This window comes from Triturus cristatus, chromosome 4_1 (assembly GCF_964204655.1).
Source record: "Triturus cristatus chromosome 4_1, aTriCri1.1, whole genome shotgun sequence".
Lineage (NCBI taxonomy): Eukaryota > Metazoa > Chordata > Amphibia > Caudata > Salamandridae > Triturus > Triturus cristatus.
This window is the reverse complement of record NC_140585.1, coordinates 1,220,902,460-1,220,924,057: the sequence shown is the minus strand read 5'-3', so window position 1 is coordinate 1,220,924,057 and position 21,598 is coordinate 1,220,902,460. Positions and strand designations below refer to the sequence as shown.

The 21,598-nt window shown below is 47.1% G+C and overlaps 1 protein-coding gene across 1 annotated transcript in view; it reads left to right on the top strand.

Moving 5' to 3' along the window:
• The window catches only part of KIF5A (kinesin family member 5A), an 800,696-nt gene that overhangs the window by 671,636 nt on the left and 107,462 nt on the right, over nucleotides 1-21,598 (top strand). Inside the window, exon 23 of the mRNA XM_085654600.1 lies at nucleotides 13,430-13,534. Coding sequence (XP_085510726.1) covers nucleotides 13,430-13,534 — 105 coding nt within the window. The remainder of the gene's footprint in view (nucleotides 1-13,429; nucleotides 13,535-21,598) is intronic.

The following is a 21,598-nucleotide window of genomic DNA, read 5'->3' as shown; positions in this document are numbered from 1 at the left end:
CCCCTACCTGGACGACTGGCTTCTGAAGGCAGAGTCGCCAGAGATGGTGCTCTGTCATCTGCAGGTAACAACTCAGCTGTTGTTCAGATTGGGTTTTTCGATAAATGTGCCCAAATCTCACATGGTGCCCTCTCAGCAGTACTGGATACCACTGTGTGTCGAGCTTTTCCTCCTCCGCAAAGGATTCTCGACATTCAGGAAATGATCCCTTTGTTTCACAATAGAGCAGTTGTTCCAGTTCTGAAGGTCCTGAAGTACTGGGTATTTTAGACCCAGCGGTGCAGGGGCACACACCCTATGACTTCTGGGTTTCACCCTGTTCCGGACCTACAGAAACACAGAGTCTTCTGGGTGAAGTCAAAGAATCGTTTATTGGCTGCAGACCAATGACAGGTATCCTAGAAGTACAACAGCGTGTATGTTCTCAGGAGACTGCTGAAAATCATAGGAACGGACTTCTCCTTAAGTACAAAATATCATGCTCCAGGCACACATTCCTTGGTTTACGATATGGTCATATAAAGGCATACATTACAAACGAAAAAGCAGAGTCATGATGACCATCCCACATTCCAATTCGGCCAGCCCACAATGATTTACACAGTAAGGTTCAGATCCCATGTTTGAAGTAAATAGACCCCCCAATAAACATGAGCATCTCCTGTTTTGGGAAACAAGTCATAAAGCAAGAACAAGCAGGTGTGGAAGAGATTAGCCGGGGGATTGTGTAGAATGAAAGGATTTTATGACGGGTCAAACCCTGATGCTAATCACAGGTGGACGGAGGAAGGGGAGCTCGTGAGACCGGTTTGACCCGGGGCAGCAGAGCCAGCTGCCCAGGTCACAGAGAAGTCAGAGGGAAAGCCCATGTACTGTGAGGCCCGTATTAACTCCATCATAGCCTATGTGAGGGCAATGACAAGATGGCCACTGCTTCCAAAATGGAACCCGCGTAGTTGAGCAGAATAACGTGTACACAGTGCATTCATAGCTAGAACGATATATAAAGCACTCGTACATGCCGCATTTACCATTTGCGGTTCGCTAATACCAACATAGACAGGGGTAGGGCCCTGTCCCCTACGCGGTCCCGAATATTAAAGTACGACAGACCCTCCTTTTGCCCTTACATAGGCAATCACTATACTCATCTTAATCCGAGTCCAGGTCAATGTTCACGAAGTCATGGAGATGTTGCTGTAGCATCATCCTATTACTTAGCTCGTCCCTCGATACAGGTTTCCTTACACATAAGGTAGCACAGAGACCACATATCGCAGGAGTACACTGTATGCACAGACAGAACAGGAAAAGAATGGCTAAGATCATTCCAATGACCATCAGAACTTTCCAACCCCAGGCAGATATCAATTCCCAGAACCACCCCATCAGTGACCAATCTCCCTTATCCACGTGTATGGCTTCAGATATTTTATGGAGTTTGGAGATGGCTTGATACACTGTTGGAGCATTATCTGGTATGAAAATGCAGCAACTGGATTGGATGACCTTGCATACCCCACCGCGGTCTGCAAGAATAACGTCTAGAACCATGCGGTTCTGCAGAGTCATAAGGCGATCCGCTTGGAGCTCAGCTGTCAGATTACTAAGGGCACCAGCCGTTACATTGACAGTGGATTCAACCACACGAGTCAGCTGTCTCAGGTTCCTACTATTGACCATAGGTCCCCAAAACGGCAGGAAACCCAAGAAGAAGTCTCCTGCTTCCTGACCGGCAGTGTCCTCCTTACTAATCACACCTCTCACAACTCTGGTCTTGTGATAGTCAGAGGCAGCAGTAAATGTCGGCGGTAGCAAGTTCGCAATATAACATGTGCCCGAGAAATCAGGGGGCAGCCATGTATATGCTCGGTCATTGCAGATGAAATATGTGCCCTTAGCAGCCAAAAACGCAGGGGAAAACTGTGACGGGAAAGTGTACGTTTCAGTACAGTCACTTCTTCCCAGTTGAGCCCTAGGATTCTGACCATTACCCTGTAAGCAGAACCGACCCATGTGGGGTACGACCCAGATTGGAGATGAGATTTTTCGCTGTCTTTCACCCAGACTAATACTATACCCCGTCGCGTTCCATCCTGCATAAGGTCTCAACTCTTCTTTGGGAATAGAGGAGTATGCATTAATATCCCTACTCATATCGGCAACTCCTTTCATCAAAGCCTTATTATTGGTGATAGGTCTGATGGAACGCGGTTGGCGAGGGGAGTATGTATCTAGAGCATAGAGAAACATGGTTTGGAATGCCCATGACGATCCATTGTAACTGTACGGTAGCACCAGGTAGGGAATACCCTTGTTAATGGTATGGGGCATTAACCCACACACCCAGCAATTGGTCGTATTCATTACCAGTTGGTGCTGGTGCAAGAGTTGGATAAACGAGTTATTTACGAACTCTGATCGTCTGGTCTGTTCGTGCTCAGGCAAAGGGTGAAAAGAGTGAGAGGAGGCAGTAGAAGGAGATATAGGCTGTTGAGTGGGTGCAATGGGCTTTTGAGCGGAGAAAAACACAAATCCTACAATAAACATTATGATACTACACAGTGTAAAAAAGCACAAAAAGACAAAACATTTACTTTTTACAATTCTACACATCCTTGCATTAGAGGTCATTTCCTCAATCGGTCTCTCCATCTTAAAAAACTCCATCCTCTACTCGGGCCGCTCGCGGCGGATGAGTTTCTTCTGCTAAGGAGTACGCCTGTCAGTCCAGGGAAACGCCCTAGACTAACCAGAACCGTCGACCTAGCGTCTTCGGCCTGTACCCCAAAGTCTTGGCATTGCGACCCTGCGGCAGAACCCGGATGGTGGTTCAAAAAACAAAAATCAAGAAAGTCCTTCAGATGGGAGAGCAAAAATGCCAAAAGGGAAATAATGAGGAAATCTTTATTTGTCCATGGGCCTAGGTCTCAAATTATAGCGAAGGCGGCCAGGTGCTGTTTGGTCTTGAAACAAAAGTTCAGGCTCAGTGGTGTCCAGTCGACTCGATGGTGGCACAGCTTCCTGCAGAATATTGTCACTCTCTTGATCTGAAACTGTGTCTCTTAAGCGTGCGTCACTGAATGGTACAAAGCGAGGTACAATGTTTGTCTCTGAGTCGGTGATACCCTCCTTGACCCACTGGTCATATGGCAGAGGCAAGGGGACTACTTTGCAGTGGGTACCATGAATCCAGTGCTTCTTCCCTTTCACTCGCACTGCTGATCTTGTCGAAAGAAGAACAAGATGAGGGCCGATCCAGCGAGGCTCGTCGTTGCTCTTGCGCTGGAAGTTCCGGACCAGGACCCACGAGCCAGGGTTGATAGGGTGTCCAGGAGGTTCAGAGGCTTGGGGAAGAGTATCATGTACCTGTTGGTGCAAAACACGCAGTTTAACAGTCAAATCATACAGGTAATCGAGCAGTACTGGATGCTCAATCTCACTGAACTTTGTAGGTCTCGGTACACCCCATACGTTGGCGGGACGGCCAAAAACGACCTCGTAAGGACTAAGTCCCACTCGTGAGTGTATGGTCATTCTGGTGGACAGGAGTGCTAAGGGCAGAGCGTCAGGCCATTTAGGACCGGTGCTCGCCTGGATTTTAGCCAGCTTGAGCTTTAAGGCTCCATTGTAGCGTTCTACTAATCCAGCTGATTGGGGGTGGTTTGCAGCGTGGAACTTCTGCTTTATCCCTAGCCCTTCACATACATTCTTCATCACTTTACCCACAAACTCACTTCCGTTATCACACCACACCATTCTTGGCATCCCAAACCTAGGAAAAAACTCTTTCACAAGGGCTTTGGCTGTGGATAGGGCAGTGTTATCTTTCAGAGGATAAGCCTCAATCCATTTTGAGAAAGCACAAACAACCACCAGTACATATTTCAGGTTGTTGCATCTTTCCATGTGAATAAAGTCCAGCTGCAAAACTTCAAATGGACATGATGGGGGTGCAAAGTGACCAGCCGGAGTTGGGGTTCCCCTACCAGGGTTGTACTTCAAGCATACTATGCAATTCTTGACCACATTCTCTGCACACTTGGGAATCCCAGTATTCTGCCATACTGGAGCCAACAACTTGCATATACCTTTCGTACTGATATGTGCCATTCCATGTGCCATAGTAACCACTGGAAGCACATATGCATCAGGCAACAACCATCGCCTATGTTCTGTCAGATCAATCCAACAACCATTCTCATCCAACTTACCCATACTTTCTCTCCACTTTCTTAACTCTTCCTCTGTGGCTTCAGCCTGAAGCGACTTCACACTCTCTATTGTGTTCTCACACATCCCAACATCATTAACCCATCTGGCGGGACCTGCAACATACATTCTAGTCTTCACATTCTGTGCCGTTTCTCTCGCGGTCTCATCAGCAAACGCATTCCCACGTCCAACATCATCTGTGACTTTCCTGTGCGCACTGCATTTCATGATCGCAACTTGCAACGGTAGGGTCAGTGACTCAAGGAGATCATTCACCAACTTGCCATTCTGAATTTTAGCTCCATGCGACGTCAGGAACCCACGCTCCTTCCACAAACGCCCAAAATTATGAGCCACGCCAAAGGCGTACTGGCTATCTGTGTATATATTCACTCTCATTCCTTCAGATAACACACATGCTCTCGTGAGGGCGATTAATTCTGCTGCTTGGGCCGAATTATGTGGCACTCGTGCAGTTTCCACAACCGTGTGTAGAGTCGTGATAGCATATGCAGCAGTCGTGTCACCATTAGGGAGCTTGAAACAGGACCCATCTACCCATAAAGTGCCATCACACTCAGTCAGGGGAGTATCTTTGAGATCTACTCTCCCTTTCGTCTCTTCTTCTGTTCTGAACAGACAGTCATGTTGCTCAATCTCATCTGAGTCTGCTGGAATTGGCAACAATGTAGCTGGATTCAGCGTATTACATCTTTTTATGTGTATGTGATTAGCTAACAGTGTAAGTTCGTAGCCCGATAATCGTGCACTAGTCAAGTGTTGTGTCTTAGTTCTATTTAATAATGTATCTACAGCGTGTGGAACCATGACAATCAATGTGTTGTCCATTACCAAACCAGCCGATTGTCGGATAGACATCGCCGCAGCAGCTGTCGCTCTCAGACAGCTTGGCAATGCCCTCGCTACAGGGTCCAAGGTGGATGAAAAATATGCGCATGGGCGCGGTCTGTCGCCAAAAGGCTGTGTTAACACTGACAACGCACATCCATCTTTCTCGTGAACATACAATGTAAAAGGCTTACTGTAGTCAGGAGTGCCCAACACAGGAGCTGAACATAACGCATTACGCAATTCCACGAAACTTTTCTGGCACTCTTCAGACCATGGGATAGGGTTCGGCGTATCTTTGCATGTTAAGGCTAACAAAGGTTTTGCCAATAAAGAAAAACTAGGGATCCAATGCCTACAGTATGAAGTGATGCCCAAAAAAGCACGCACTTCTCTCTGTGTTTTTGGCACACTCAACTGTGCAATGGCTTGAATTCTTTCTGGGGTCAGTTTCCTTCCCTCCTTCGATAAGAGATGACCTAAGTAGGTCACTTCTTGTCGACAATATTGCAGCTTAGAGAGAGACACTTTGTGATGGAATGCGGATAAATGGCGCAACAGTGACAATGTGGCTTCTTTACAGATCTTCTCAGTATCCGCGGCGATCAGTAAATCGTCCACGTACTGAATCAGGATAGCGCCACTAGGTAAAACAAGTGCATCAAGCTGCGCTTTCAAAGCCTGACTGTATATGGATGGACTCTCACAGTAGCCCTGGGGAGCGCGTTTGAAGCGGAAGCTTCGGCCTCCCAGACTAAAACCAAAAATATCTCTACTCTCTTCTGCAATTGGGATACTAAAGAAAGCATTCTTTAAATCGATCACTGAAAACCATACAGCAGAGGCTGGAATCATCGTTAACAAGGCAGTTATATCGGGGACAACCGGAAACTGTGGCACAACAATCTTATTAACCTCTCTAAGATCAATCACAAACCTGTAAACAGGTGGCTGTGAAGGGTCCGTTCGTTTTAAGACAGGTAAGATCGGACTATTGCAAACGTTGCCTCTTGTCTCTTCTATCACACCCTTATGAATCAAGTCGCTGACAATGTCTAACAATGCTTTCTGCCCTTCATTAGAGATCTTGTACTGGGGAATACGTGGCAGTCTGACATTAGCCTTTAAAGTCACCACATATGGCGGTATTTCCAAGAGGCCCACATCATTGGGACCAGTAGCCCAAAGGGCATCCGGAAGGGATGACAATTCAGGTGGCATCGTGTTTTTAGACAGGTACATTGGGGAAATCACTTTCCTACCTAATGTAAGTTGTACTCCTGAAGGAGAACAATACAGTGTAGCATGCAATCTTTTCAACAAATCTAATCCCAGTAAATTCTCACCACAACCTGTTGTCAGGATCAGGGGTGCTTTCAGCTCACAAGGTCCAACAGAAAGTGACATGGGACTAGAAATCGGGTTCCTAACTGGGGCGCCAGAAAAACCTACTGAAACATTTATATCGCCAGACAAAGGTGCGCCAGGGAGTTTTGAATGCATGATTGAACTCTTTGCAGCACCAGTGTCTAGCAGAAAAGGCTCCGTTACATTGGCTGTAGTCACCTCAACATACGGTCCACTCTGATCCACTGGCACTGAAACAACTCCCTCTCTCTGTCTATGGCTGTCCTAGTAATCATTATTCTCTGCATCACCGTCCTCTGCATAATAATCATTATTATAATACTGGGCCGTATTGCTAATCGCGTTAGCTTGCTGATCAAAGCTATTGATGGTACTTTGAGGCGGCAGAGGACGCGCGTTCTGGGGAACACTTCCACGCCCTCTACCTCTAGGAGCTTGCTGACCACCTCTACCTCTTGCGCCATACATATTACCGTTCCGCTGCATTAATTTAGGGCAACTATATTTAAAATGACCTTCCTCTTTGCAGTATGAACATTGGTTGGGACCTACAGGGACACGTGGTTGGTAATACCCGTTCATTTGCTGATTGTTCTGAAACTGTTGGGGTTGGTGATAGACACCTTGGGGTTGCCTATAATTATTCTGACCTCCACGTGGCGGATAGGCCTGCTGTAAAAGGACCTTTGTCTTTAATTCCTTCGTTTTCTTCTCCGTTCTATCTTTCTCGTCTTTATCTCTATTTTCATAATACTGTGCAGTAGCCAGTATTTGCACTGAAGAAGAAACAGCCCAAGAACTTTCTGAATCTTTTAACTTTTTACACAGGTCAGGAAGTAAATTCTGCACAAACTTATCCACAAACAGCCGTTGGCCACCCTCAGTACTCATATCTTGCCCACTGTGGTCAATAAACGTTTCTTCAAACCTAGTAAAGAAGTCTGACACTGTCTCATCTTTCTTCTGCTTGCATGCAGATAACTTGTCCCAATTTACGCGCATTGCAGGCATTATTGTCTTCATATACGTGATGATTCTACCAGGGAGTTCAGCTACTAAAGGTTCTGGTTTCGCACCACCCGTTTGTCTAGCGTCAGCAGCAACAATGTTGGCCCATGTATCCCCTAGTTCTGCATTGTGATCTACATTACGAATTGATCCCCATAGAGGCTGTGGAACAACATTGCCAAACAACATGTCTATATCGGCCAGATTCATAATGCATGACCCTGCCGTCTGTGACAACTCTTTATAATAACCTGCTGGGTTCTTACGGGGATCAGGTAAGGACTGCTTAAGCGCTAATACCTCAGAGCGCTTCCATGGAACATGCACCCAAACACGCTGGAAATGCGCTGCCACAGCGGGGTTACCACCGACAGCTGCAACCGCTTCCTTCCATACCGGGGGAACTTCTCTCATGGGGTATTGTCGCGCTTTTGCCTTTTTCCCCACAAGGACCTCTTGTTCAAACAATGACTGTTGGCAATCGTCATTCCTAAGTGACAATACAACCGCAACTGCTTTATCTACTTCGCGGTCCACAATTATACCAGTTCCAAAATCGAACCTCACTCTACACAATTCCTGCGGACTCGGATTTTTACCACTATCCTCCAATTCTTCACAGAGAATTTCGCACATTTTCTCGAACACATATCTCTGTTTAGGGGCATCCCATTGATGGAAAGTATTGACAACTGATTCCACATCATAAAGTGAAGGAAAAACGATCCATCTACGCGCCATGTGATCTATTATTTTTTTCTCATCTGGGTTAGGCAATTGGCTGCGCAGCTGCTTACGCTGTAAACCAGGAGTTGCACCAGATGACCCAAAGAGAGGAGACATTAATGTAGTAACCACATTAGCTAAGCGCTGTCGCGCCGAAGGAGAAGCTGAGGCGAGAACAGGGGGAAAAACAGAGGGAAGAAAAGAGGATGTAGAGACAGGTACTGGAGTGATGGAAGGAAGAGTGTTAGGGGAGGCAGTTACTGGATTAGGCAAAGTCGCAGGAAGTGCGGGGGCAGTTGGAAGCACAACTGGCGGCGCTTGAGAGGACTGCGCTACAGGAATAGGAACTGGCTGCAAAGCAACTGGCGGTTGCGGCAAGGCTTGCAGTATATGCACTGGAGGTGGCATATTTACAAGCTGGGGAGGCGCCGTGGCAGTTTGAGCATACGGGGGTGGCGAACTCAACAAATGTGACATCAAGGGATCTTTCTCCTTTTCTTCTGACTCATCCTGCTTAGAATGTGGCAAAGCTGGGTAACATTTGTCAATCCCTAACTTACGCTGCCTGTGCAATTGCTCATTCATTTGCTCCTCCTCATTGTCTTTAAATTGTACAGCTGCTTGCATTACTGACATACCTCTCTCTCTTTTATTCTTTTTCGCTAACTTAATTTCCTTCTGTTTGGCTTCTTTTCGCCATAAGCGGAAAGAGTCAAACATCGCCGGCCGGGCTTTCTTCTTAAACAATTTAATTTCCAGATTATCTAAAATATCGGTATCAAAACTACCATTTTGGGGCCATTTTAAAACACCATCTTTCCTGGTGTAGTGGATCCACACTTCGTTATATGCAATGGGGCCTACGCCATGTTTCACATAGAGCTCATAAGTTGGAGTTCCAACCGGAGGAACCGGACATGATTCCTCTAGCTGGAAATCTTTTCCACAACCCAAACAGAATAATCTACCAAATAGTCCAGAACCAGGCATCTTCGCTCACTAGTCTAGATCCAAACGTCAAAGGATTGTCGATTACGATATTCTCGTGAATACACGAATCCTCTGGCTTTGGGGTTTGCAAACACCAAATCACCAATTACCAAATCAAACCAAACGATCCCGAGGGATACCAAAACAAATGGGAGACGCTCCACTTATACTTAACTGAATATTGCTGATCGATGGCGTCACCAGAAGACTCTCTCGATTGTTTCGCTCTCTCAAACTCGTCAAGGGTCCAAAACAGGTCGATTAATCAGGGCAGCAGTCCTTCGTAGCCGTCGGGACGCGGAGAACCTCGCAGAAAAGACTTTCGGACCACGTCGACATGCAGGGGTCGATGAAGTGGCGGCCTTCCTCCGGAATTTCCACACGAAGCTCCTCACAAACCTCTGGCTTGGACTGGTACCGCTGAAATCGGCCCGAGTTGGGCGCCAAACTGAAGTACTGGGTATTTTAGACCCAGCGGTGCAGGGGCACACACCCTATGACTTCTGGGTTTCACCCTGTTCCGGACCTACAGAAACACAGAGTCTTCTGGGTGAAGTCAAAGAATCGTTTATTGGCTGCAGACCAATGACAGGTATCCTAGAAGTACAACAGCGTGTATGTTCTCAGGAGACTGCTGAAAATCATAGGAACGGACTTCTCCTTAAGTACAAAATATCATGCTCCAGGAACACATTCCTTGGTTTACGATATGGTCATATAAAGGCATACATTACAAACGAAAAAGCAGAGTCATGATGACCATCCCACATTCCAATTCGGCCAGCCCACAATGATTTACACAGTAAGGTTCAGATCCCATGTTTGAAGTAAATAGACCCCCCAATAAACATGAGCATCTCCTGTTTTGGGAAACAAGTCATAAAGCAAGAACAAGCAGGTGTGGAAGAGATTAGCCGGGGGATTGTGTAGAATGAAAGGATTTTATGACGGGTCAAACCCTGATGCTAATCACAGGTGGACGGAGGAAGGGGAGCTCGTGAGACCGGTTTGACCCGGGGCAGCAGAGCCAGCTGCCCAGGTCACAGAGAAGTCAGAGGGAAAGCCCATGTACTGTGAGGCCCGTATTATCTCCATCATAGCCTATGTGAGGGCAATGACAAGATGGCCACTGCTTCCAAAATGGAACCCGCGTAGTTGAGCAGAATAACGTGTACACAGTGCATTCATAGCTAGAACGATATATAAAGCACTCGTACATGCCGCATTTACCATTTGCGGTTCGCTAATACCAACATAGACAGGGGTAGGGCCCTGTCCCCTACGCGGTCCCGAATATTAAAGTACGACAGTCCTACGCCTGCTCGATCTGTTCGCCTCCTGCATTCTGTTGGTCAACCATGCACGCTGGCACATGAGGACGCTCCAGTGGTGTCTCTGCAGGCAGTGGTATCAGCACAACGGGGATCTCAGGGAGTCAGTCAGGATCTCCAGAGAAGCTGCAGCGGATCTGTCTTGGTGGAGCGTGGAGGGCAATCTGTCTCAAAGAAAGCCCTTTCATTTTCCTCCATCTGTGGCCACAGTGATAATGGATGCCTATTCCCTAGGGTGGGGGGGGCTCATCTGGAGGATCTGGAGATCAAGGGTCTTTGGTCTCCAGAGGAAAGATTGCTTCATATTAATCTTCTGGAATTGTGGGCGAAACGTTTGCCGCTTAAGGCCTTTCTCCCTTACCTTTGTAAGGGAGAAAGGCCTTACAAAGACGGACAACACTGCCGCGATGTGGTATGTCAACAAGCAGGGAGGAGTAGCATTGTATCGTCTCTGCAGGAAGGCATTGCGGCTTGGGTCCTGGGCTCAGGTCCATCAGATTTGTTTGATGGCAAATCATCTGGCTGGGGTAGTGAACGTGCGTGCGGACAGTCTCAGTCGGCAGTTCTCCGCCGACCACTAGTGGAGGCTTCATCCGGATGTAGTTCGACACATCTTCTGGACGTTGGGGACTCCTCGGGTGGACCTGTTTGCCACTCTCGAACGCGCACTGCCTGTCATTCTGCAGTCTCCAGTTTCCGATGCAGGGGGCGTTGGGGGACGCGTTTCAGTTGAGTTGGAGCTCACAACTCCTTTATGCGTGTCCTCCCATACCCTTGATTCCTCGGGTTCTGAGGAAGATTCGCCAAGACCGGGCCCAAGTTATTTTGATCGCCCCGGATTGGCCAAGAAGGGTCTGGTACCCGGACCTTCTTCACCTCTCGTTGCACCCTCCGCTCCATCTCCCTCTCAGGGTAGACCTCCTCTCACAGTCGGAGGGGCAGGTTCTACACCCCCACCTCTAGAGCCTGCACCTTTATGCCTGAAGATTGAACGGGGCAACCTGAATTCTTTCTCTCTCCCGCCTGACGTGGTGGATGTTATTTTATTGGCCAGGCGACACTCCACCAAGTCCATTTACTCCTACAGGTGGTCAAGATTTGTTAAATGGTGTGGAGAGAGGTCTATTGATCCCTTAAAAGCTCATCTTTCTGATGTTCTTTGTTTTTCGCTGCATTTGGCCCAGCAGGGTTGTGCTGTGGCTACTGTTAAAGGTTATTTGTCGGCTTTATCTGCATTTCTTTGTTTGCCTGATCAGCCATCTCTTTTTCAATCTCCGATTGTTTTAAGGTTTATTAAGGGCCTTACTAATATGTTTCCGCCTACTCCCTTCATTATGCCCCAGTGGGATTTAAATCTAGTTTTAACTTTCTTAATGTGTTCCCCATTTAAATCTATGCATAGTTGTCCTTTGAGACTGCTGTCATTCAAAATGGTCTTCCTTGTGGCTATCACCTCAGCCAGGAGGGTGAGTGAGCTTCAGGCTTTGAGTTCTAAGCCTCCGTTTCTGACTATTTATGCTGAAAGGATGATTCTCAGGACCAGGACTGCTTTTCTGCCTAAGGTGGTAACTCCCTTCCATCTAGGGCAGTCCATTACCCTCTCTACTTTCTATCCCCCCCTCACCCTTCCAAAGAGGAAGAGAGGCTTCACCGCTTGGATCCTAAGAGGGCAGTTAGTTTCTATCTGGATAGATTGAAGGACCTGCGATTGGACGATCAGCTCCTTGTGGGCTACGTTGGAAGCATGAAGGGCAAGGCGGTGCACAACCGCACTCTATCCAGGTGGATCATCTTGTGCATCAAGATCTGCTACGCTCTGGCTGGTAAGGAGCCTCCTGAAGGCATTAGAGCTCATTCCACCAGGGCTAAATCATCTACTTCTGCCTTGTCCAGAGGTGTTCTTGTGTTGGACATCTGTAAGGTCACAATTTTGGCCTCCCTCCACACTTTTGCGAAGCATTACTGCTTAGATTCCAAGGTGAGGAGGGACGGGCATTTTGCGTGCTCTGTTTTGCAGGATATTTTGGTATAGAAAGGTGGACACCCTCCTATGCGGGTTGGACTGCTGTGTGATTCTATTCATAAGGTAAGGAATCCACAGGCAGATGTATCCATCAGAAGAACAAGTTACTTACCTTTTTCTGGTGGATACAGTATCTGCCTGTGGATGACCTCACTGACCCACCCGCCTCCCCGTTGTCCACCCTTTTATACCTTAAAAGAGGTATTGGTTAATATGGTTGTCTCATATTGTTATTTGTATTGCCTCTGTTTCCCTTTGTGTAGGCTTATAGGAAATGCTTGCTTTCTTTTGCTTTCCTTTTTCACTTTACACTGTGTGTATTTGTGTGAATACTGTGTACTATGTATGCATTGTCTATATGGTCGGTCCGCCCGTTTGCCTCGGAGGCACGGAAAAAATGGGTGGAACTGATATTATGACGCCGACGTGGCCCTCTAATGGCTCCAGTGACTTCATGCGGAGCCGTGTGCGGAGCCTTAGCATTGTGACGACCTCATCGGCGTGGAGAGCTAGGAAAGATTTCCGCAGAATGCTGGAGCAGGGGATATTCATAAGGTGAGGAATCCACAGGCAGATACTGTATCCACCAGAAAAAGCGTTACCGAAGGTAAGTAACTTGTTCGTTAGAAGTCTATGGGATTTCCAAGCATATGGTTGACTCTGAAAAGCCAGTATCTGGGGCTGAATTACATCCATAGCAGGCTGCTAAAGTAGACCACAGAAAGCCTGTGGCCTGTTGCAGTACTAGGACTTTACATAGGCTTTATATTACCACCTCTAGTGACTGAGCTAGCAACTGTCTGGGCATGCAATGAAATCTCAAGGTTTGGCGCTGTCATTTAGTTCACTGACCTGGAAGACTGATCGTTGGAGGTCCCGTAGTTCTGATGCAGCCTGTCTTTGATTTTCCACCCCACAGAGTGCTGAGATGGAGCCTGAGGACAGTGGGGGGATTCACTCCCAGAAGCAGAAGATTTCCTTTCTTGAGAACAACCTGGATCAGCTTACAAAGGTTCACAAACAGGTATGTGGCAGACCTCCAGGGAAATCTCCACAGTTAGCAGTACTGAAATGCTCCATTCAGCCTTTAGGAGTATCCCCACTGTTGCTGGCAGATGCAGATGGAAATAGTACAATCAAACAAGTAAAACACATACAGATAACAGTTCTACATAAGCATAAAAAAAGTCTACAAATCCTACTTGAGCCGTTTTTGTTTTTAAAGCCATACCACTGTTGCGAATGCTGCAAAAAATACTTTGTAAAGCTAAAAGTTTTCTCCTCTTTGTCATGAAATGAATACTGTGAAAATGTTTCAAAATATTTATTGATTTTTCATTTTTCATTCATACCTGCAGTTAAGTCAAACAATGAATCTAAGAGCATTTTCATAGAATTGGATAATGGGCATTTACTTTTGTGTATTTTTAAAGACCATCGTTAATTAACGTACTATGTTAAAGTTCTTTGTCTACTGTTTGAGATCTGGGTAGTTACTATGTAATATGAATTTGTTATGTTTCACTTATAAGTCATTTCATCCCACTGTAAGAGAAAGAGTCAGCACGCGTCATAAAATTATGTAACCAGTGATAAACACATTTGGAGGTTCTCTATAGTATGGCTGTGAGGTATTTATTCTCCTCTGTCGTTTTCTTGCCACAGAATTTGCACTAACAGATAATGACGGCATGGTATCTCCTTTATAGCCAGCCAAAAAATGAAGCGAAATCTCAAAAATGGCTGTCAGTACCATAATAATACAAACAGATTTTGAATGCCAATGGCATTTGGGAAATATCTAATCACTATTATCCAAATATACGCAAACAAGCCCAGCCCAGTGTTTAGTGTTCCCAACAGATTACTGCTGGAAAATGAAATTTCTCGTGGAAAGGCTGTGCTTCTTCTTTGCCACTTTCTTTCATTTTTTATGTTTTTATAAAGAATTTTTATTTAAGTCCATAGGCTTTTGCTCCATTTATGCTGGTTTAAATGTTTACATACATTTGTATATATTCAGAAGTACAGCGTGTAAGATGCAATTCTGATGGATACTTCCACCAGCAGATTCCTCAGCCGTAGAACAACTCCAGAAATCAGACTGGATCCGGAAAACTTCAAAGCTCTCAAGTCACTGATAGGGGGGTGCCGGACTCAGTAAATGGTGGAAGTGACATAAGGCAGCATCACTGAGGCCATAAATCACCCGTTCTGGTGCAACATGATTTCCCTTTTTTGTGGACCTCCGGCGCTGATGCAGAGCTTTGTTCTTTGAGTAATTTTTCCTCACAAAATATTCTATAAAAGCAGTACCATGTCCCCTCCCAAGAAATCAAGGTTCGAACCCTGCAGAAATTGTGAGGGACAGATGTCCATAATGGACCCCCCATTCAGTTTGCCTTTGGTGCGTTTGGTCAGACCATGACTCCTGGACCTGCTCTTCCTGCCTCAGCATGCACCATAAGGCCATCAAAGAGAGGGAGGCCAAGCTCTTCATGGCCAGGGTCAGAGAGGGCCAGTGACGCCGCATACATTTGATGTACCGCTCCATAATCCTCTTCAACTGGCAAGAAAAAAAAGAAGCACAGAAAGTCAAAAAAGCACTCAAAAGGTAAGTCTCCGCGTCACTCCCTGTCTCCCACAGGACGTTTATCCTTTGAACCAGAGTTAATCAACCTAATGCCATTGGATCCTCTTAAGCGCAGCCCTGCTTCACCACTAGACCTGGCTCCAGAGTGAACTCCATCCTTCCTCGACCTTCAGCACTGATACCTCCACCACATGAGACTCCAGCATCAGCGCTATCCTTCCCTGAGTTTCCAACCTCTGCGGTTGGGTTCGACTACGTTCCTTAACACAATGTATTCTATGTTTACGAAGTCCATGACGCGAACTGCTCCCCTTTGGGCCAGTGATCCCATTACGTCTTCCAATATTTATGCCTTTGCACCCAGTGCTCTTCAGCGCCATTCCGTCCTAACCAGTACCCACTCCACACTACTTTCACCCGGCAGTCAGGTACATGCCACCTCAGCAACAAATGCCATGGATGGCCTGGGTTAAAATGGCCTTTTCTGCAGAGACTATGCCCCTAAAGTCCCTTAACACAATTGCCTTTTAGCCTGATATAACCATGCCTTGTGGGACATGGCCCAGAAGATCTTACTACGTGTGCCAGCTGACGTGAAAGTCAATTTTCAGGAGCTCATTGCAGAGTTTCTGACCCCAGGGTTGGATCCGGCTACGTTCCGTAATGCAATGTATTCTATATTTGCGAAGGCCTCCATGCCTTTTGGGACCAGCGACCCCATTTTGGCTTCCAATGTTTATACCTTTACATCCAACGCCCTTTAACACTGCTTCGTCAGATTCCGTACCCACGCCAAGCTGCTTTGACCAGGCATTCAGGCACTTGCCACCACTGCAGCAAATGCCGTGGACGGGGCTTCTCCCGCTGCTGCCACCACCTCACTTCCAACACCAGATACTGCACCACCGGTGCCACAGCCAGATGCCACTCCTCAGCACAAGTTTCTCAGGGAGTCCAATGTCTTTTAGAGGAGGAAGCATACAGGACCTATCTTTATGATATCTTTAGGATGGACTCTGATCCTATTGAATGTATGTCATATGGAAACCCTGATCAGGAACCTCTGGAATTCCAAGGGCTTTCCTTTGCCAGCGGCATAGAAACTTACCTAGAGTTTGCTATGGACTTCCCACTGGAATTAGTATCTCTACATACGGGATGCAAAAGCTGCCGAGGACTTACATCTCCTCCTGCCCACCACAGAAACTATAGCCAGTGTTCTGACCAAAGCCCTTTTGCCTTGTACTGCAACTTCAGAACTGCTTATCCCTTTTAATGAGGCCCTTTTGGAGCCCATTTTGGTAGCATGGGAGAAACCCTTTTCCACTTAAGCAGTCACCTGGCTCATAGGTTACCTTTATTGCCCAGCTACTGGTGACCCAGCGTTCCTTTTGGACCATCCATCACCAGAGAACCACGTTGTTCCAGGCTCCTGTTCTGGGGCACAATCTGGAGTCTTCCGTACAGCTCTCTCTGATAGGTACCCGCACCAACTGGAGACCTGGGGTAGAAAGGCCTTTTCTGTTGTGAATATGGCCCTGAAGTCTCTTAACACAAATTGCCTTTTAGCCAGACACCACCATGTTTTGTAGTACATGGCCCGGATGCTCTTGCCACATGTGCTAGCCAACATGAAAATAAATGTTTTAGGAGCTCACTAAAGATGGTCAGAAAGCCTCCCACCATATAATCAAATCAAGACTTGACTCTGTGGCTTCGGTGGTCTGGGTAATGGGCACTTGCGTTACCATCCAGAGACATGCTTGCTTTTGCTCTTCCAACTTCTCATTGGATGTTCAGGCTAACCTTATTGACCTTTCCTTTGATGGGGTGCACCTTTTTGGTGATAAGGCTAACTCAGCCCTAGAGCGATTTAAGAATTGCAAAGCTATTGCATGCTTCCCCAGAATGCAGCTCCTGCCTCCGACCACCATCAGAGGTGGGTGCTGTTTCATCTTTTTTGTTGCTTCAGTGGTATTACCAGAGATTTTCCTTTCATTCTCGACAACAGCAGCCTAATTTCCTGGTCAGGCAATGTAGAGGAAAAAGCTGAGGAAAATGCAGCAGAGGCACCTTTCAACCGTCCTCTGCTCCCTCCTTCCCGCACCTGACAGAAAGCAGGTCTAGTTTGCTTCCCCAACCCTACACAGAACCTGTGGGAGGGCAGATGTCACATTTTCTTGCAGCCTAGAAGGCCATTACTTTGGACCATTAGGTCCTTCAAATCATGGAAAAGGGCTACACCTTTCCCTTGCTTCCTTCCTTCAGGCTCCACACTCACCATCCCTCTCCCTCCCTCCTCCCCACCTTCACACCATTTAGTCATTCTTCAGCAGGAGATGGCAGCTCTTCTCCTCAAGAAAGTGGTGGAGTTAGTACCAGAGCAGGAAGGGAGCTAGGGATGTTACACATGTTACTTGCTGGTGCCCAAGAAAGTTGGCGGGCTGCGTCCCATTCTAGACCTCAGGGACCTGAACTACAAAAGGAAACGTTGAATATAATGACCCTAGCTCAAGTTCTACTAGTGTTGGAGCTTAGAGATTGGATGGTGAAGACCTGCAGGATGCATACTTCCACATTATTATCGTGCAGTCGAACCGCAAGTACTTGTGATTGGTGGCTCTACACACAGCCAGTTTGCATTACTACCTTGTGGCTTAACATTGTCACCTCAAGTCTTCACAAAGGTGACGTCAGTGCAAGAAGGTAATAGCCATGTCAGAAGGCCAGGCATCCCCATTTTCCCGTACTTGGATGACTGCCTCATCAAAGCCAGCTCATCGGAGATGTTGTTGCACCATCTGCAATCGACAGCATCTCTGCTGTTTGGCCTGGACTTTTTGATCAAATCTCACCTGTGGCCTGTAGGAAGCTGGCTCTTTATATGATATACCAAAATGAGGCATATTGTGCAAAAACTCCAGGTATTTCCTTATGAGTGGACAGCGGCTTGCTCTAGCAATTCTTAGGTGCTCTTCTGGGGGGTAATGTGGTCAAGCAGCCTTAGGCTTATTAGAGAAGAGTGTTAGACATCTGCAAAATACACACACAGCCAATAACTGATGTGCACGACTCAATAAGGAGATCCACATCCATTAATAAAAATACCACATATCTTTATATGTATATTTAGACAGCATAACCAATATGATCAGGTAAGTACATTTTGCAGGAGAAATACTTTACGTTTTCAAAACTCAACACTGTGCAATTTTCAGTAGCTGCAATGTTACCTATGAAAAGTTCTGCTTACAGATAGAATACAGCGACTTACAAGACCAGTATCCTGGACCCTAAGGTGAGTATGGGGCAAGATCCATGGCAGCACCAGCAGGTCACTTCCAGTGGCACTAGGGCGGCCTGGTGCAGTGGTGCAATAGAGCGTTGGGGGCCCAATGTTAGTCTATGGGGATCGGTCTTCATGAGAAGATGCTGCAAGTTTGGACTGGGAGGCCAGTCGGGCTCAACCAACAGAGGGGACCAGTCCTCACAATGCTCAGGGACGTATGGACACCTTTGGTCCTTTTCTCCACAGGCTAAGGCGATGGGTGCAGAGTTGTCCTTAGGCGTCAGATTTTTGTCACCAGAAGTGGTTGCGGTAGAGGGGGCCTGCAAACAGAGGCTGCAGGCAGCATAGAGAAGTCCACAGAGGGGAGACGCAAGGTAGGCTTCCAATCTAGAGGCACCATTGGCCCTCTGATGCTCAGGTTAGGTGGCTCGGGTGCAGTGGTGCTTTGCGGCATTGGGCTTTCGCGGTCCTGGAGCCTCACAGTTCTTGTTTTGGTACCTGCAAGGTGCAGGGGAACAACTCCGCTGTTCCATGGGAGTTCCTGAGTCTTTGGAGAAGTACTGGCAGTCCTACAAGGCTTTTGAGGATCAGCTGCTTGCAGAGTGAGATTACTTCAGTGCAATTGTCAACAATAGGCGGACAGGCCAGAAGGCTTAGTGCAAAATCATTTGCTTCTTCTACAGCTCTTGCTTTCGCGACTATTCGGTTCTTCTTCTTTGGGTCAGCACAATCTAATTTCCTGGTGCCAGGGCCTCCCCTAAATGCTGATTTTAGGGGTGTTCAGGAGTGTAGGGTGTAGAAAATGAGCTACCTAGCCCTGGGCCACTATGTCCCTATAGGACCATTCCTGTAGGAAGCGGGTATAAGCCTGTTGCAGAGTTCCTAAGTTTGCCATCACAAAGATGGCCAACTCAGAAAAATTGTCTTCACTTCAGGTAGCCCACCTAGGGGTGGAACTAGGCTGAAGGTGAGCACGCCTATCTCACTTACAATTTTCTGCCAAATGGGCCCTTGTCAAGGGGGGCCAGCGTCCTCTCCTGTGAGGGAAGCCAGATTTGCATACCAAAGGTGGTGGGCTCTTTGAAGCTCCCTGTCTTGGTATGCTAATTCACAGGTCATCCTGTGGAAGGGGGTGTAAACACCCTCCACCATGCAGGCTTTATTCCTGGCCTCCTGAGAGCAAAGACCCTCATCCTTGGGGGTCAGAAATGCACCTGGGATGATAACCTGGCTAAGACCAGTCCATGAACACCCCCCAGTAGCTGATAGGTTTTCAGGGGGGACCTCTGAGATGCACTCTTGGTGCATGTATTAATAATTCCAACACTGGAATCAGTGTGGGCTTATCAATATGAGATGTTTGATACCAAACATCTCTGGTTTCAGTGAAGCTGTCATGTAACTGGGGAACTCGTTTACACCACAGTGTCCAGCACATGCACTTAAAATGACTTTCCTGGTCACTTGTACTGGCAGTAATAGAAAAGACCAGCACAGGGGCAAAAGTGCTCATGCAGATATGCCCATACATGTGGTACAGTGCACCCTGCCTTAGGGCTGTAAGGCCTGATGCAGGCATGAGACTTACCTATACTGCATGTAATGTCTGTGGGCTTGGCACACATGGATATGTGCCATGTCGTGTTTCACTTTTGTCTGCACCAAGACACGCAGCCTACAGTGGCAGTCTGTATGTGTTTGGTGAAGGGTCCTTTAGGGTGACACAATTTGTGCTGCAGCCCTTAAGGACCTTCTTTAGCCTGCTTGCCCCAGGTACCAGGAGTACCACTACTAGGCACTTACAGTGAGTGCTAAAGGTATTGTTAAGTGGGAAACAATTATACAGTTTTAGGAAAGAGATCTGGCACTGGGGGTCAGGTTAGCAGCATTGAGACTGTGGTCGGAGGCACATCCCCTTGGACCTGGCCCACTGCCAGTCACTTAGCAGAGTCTAGGAATGTCTGTACCGACAGCCTGAGCTTGTGTCACCTTGCTGATCATGAGTGGCATCTACTGCCAGAGGTAATCCAGGATTTCTTCGCCCAATGGGGCACTCCTCAGCTGAATTTATTAGCCTCCACTGAAAATGCTCAATGCAATCAGTTCTGCATCCTCCAGTATCCACTGCAGGGTGCCATGGGGGACAATATTCAGTTGAGGTGGAACTTGCAGCTGTATTATGTGTTTCCCCCCATATCCTTAATTCCTGGAGCTCTCAGGAAGATTCACCAAGACTGGGTCGAAGCCATTCTCAACGCCCCAGATTGGCAGAGACGGGTGTGGTATTCTGATACTCTGCGTTTCTCCACATAATCCCCGCTTTTGCCTGCTGCACAGGACGGACTTTCTTTCATTCCCAGTCAAAGGGCATGATTCTGCAACCCAATCTCTGAGACCTCCACCTTCATGCTAGGAGATTGAGCGGGGACAACTGAGCTCCTTCTGCTGCTACAGGAGATGGTCAACGTAATCTTGTCAGCATGTTGTTCATCCACTAAGTCTGTTACTGTGGCATACAGGGCAACTTTGTTGCATATGTGCAGACAATTACACGGAACGTTTGCAGGCCAAGTTCTCCAGTATTGAATCTTTCATAGATTCACATGCTTGTATCTTCCCCGTCGTCATGGTGGGAGTCTCACGGTAACAGAATGACCACAGCAGTATAAGAAAACTGCATAGCAAAACCCCATAGGGAATCATCGTATTTGGTAACCAACTCTCATCATTATGTGGTCCAAGACTCAGCCAATCGGCTGCTAGCCCTGCCCTCACACTCCCCAGCAGAGCCTTCCTGCCTCAGATTTCCAACCGCCTTCGTGTGAGGAGGAGTCTCCCTGAGCCTTGCTCAGTTTTGTTCCTGTGTGAACTTTTGACCTCTGGTTCATCTAAAATTACCTTCTTCTTGCTAGTTTAAGGTATTGTGCTTCATTTTTTCTTGTTCAGTGTGGCTGAAAGCTCTAAGAAGAGGCTTTTCAGGCCCTGCAGATCCTGTGGAAAGCCTAGATTGTTCTCTGAGGACCCACATAAGGACTGCTTATATTGCTTGCACCCAAAACATGTGCCTAAGGACTGTAAACATTGCAGAACCTTTTCTGCGAAGACCCTACGTGACAGGGAGGCACGTCTTCTGCTGTTCTAAGGATTCTAAGTCTTCAAGGAAAAGAAAATCTTCAACTTCAGAAGATATTTCAGAGCTGAAAAAG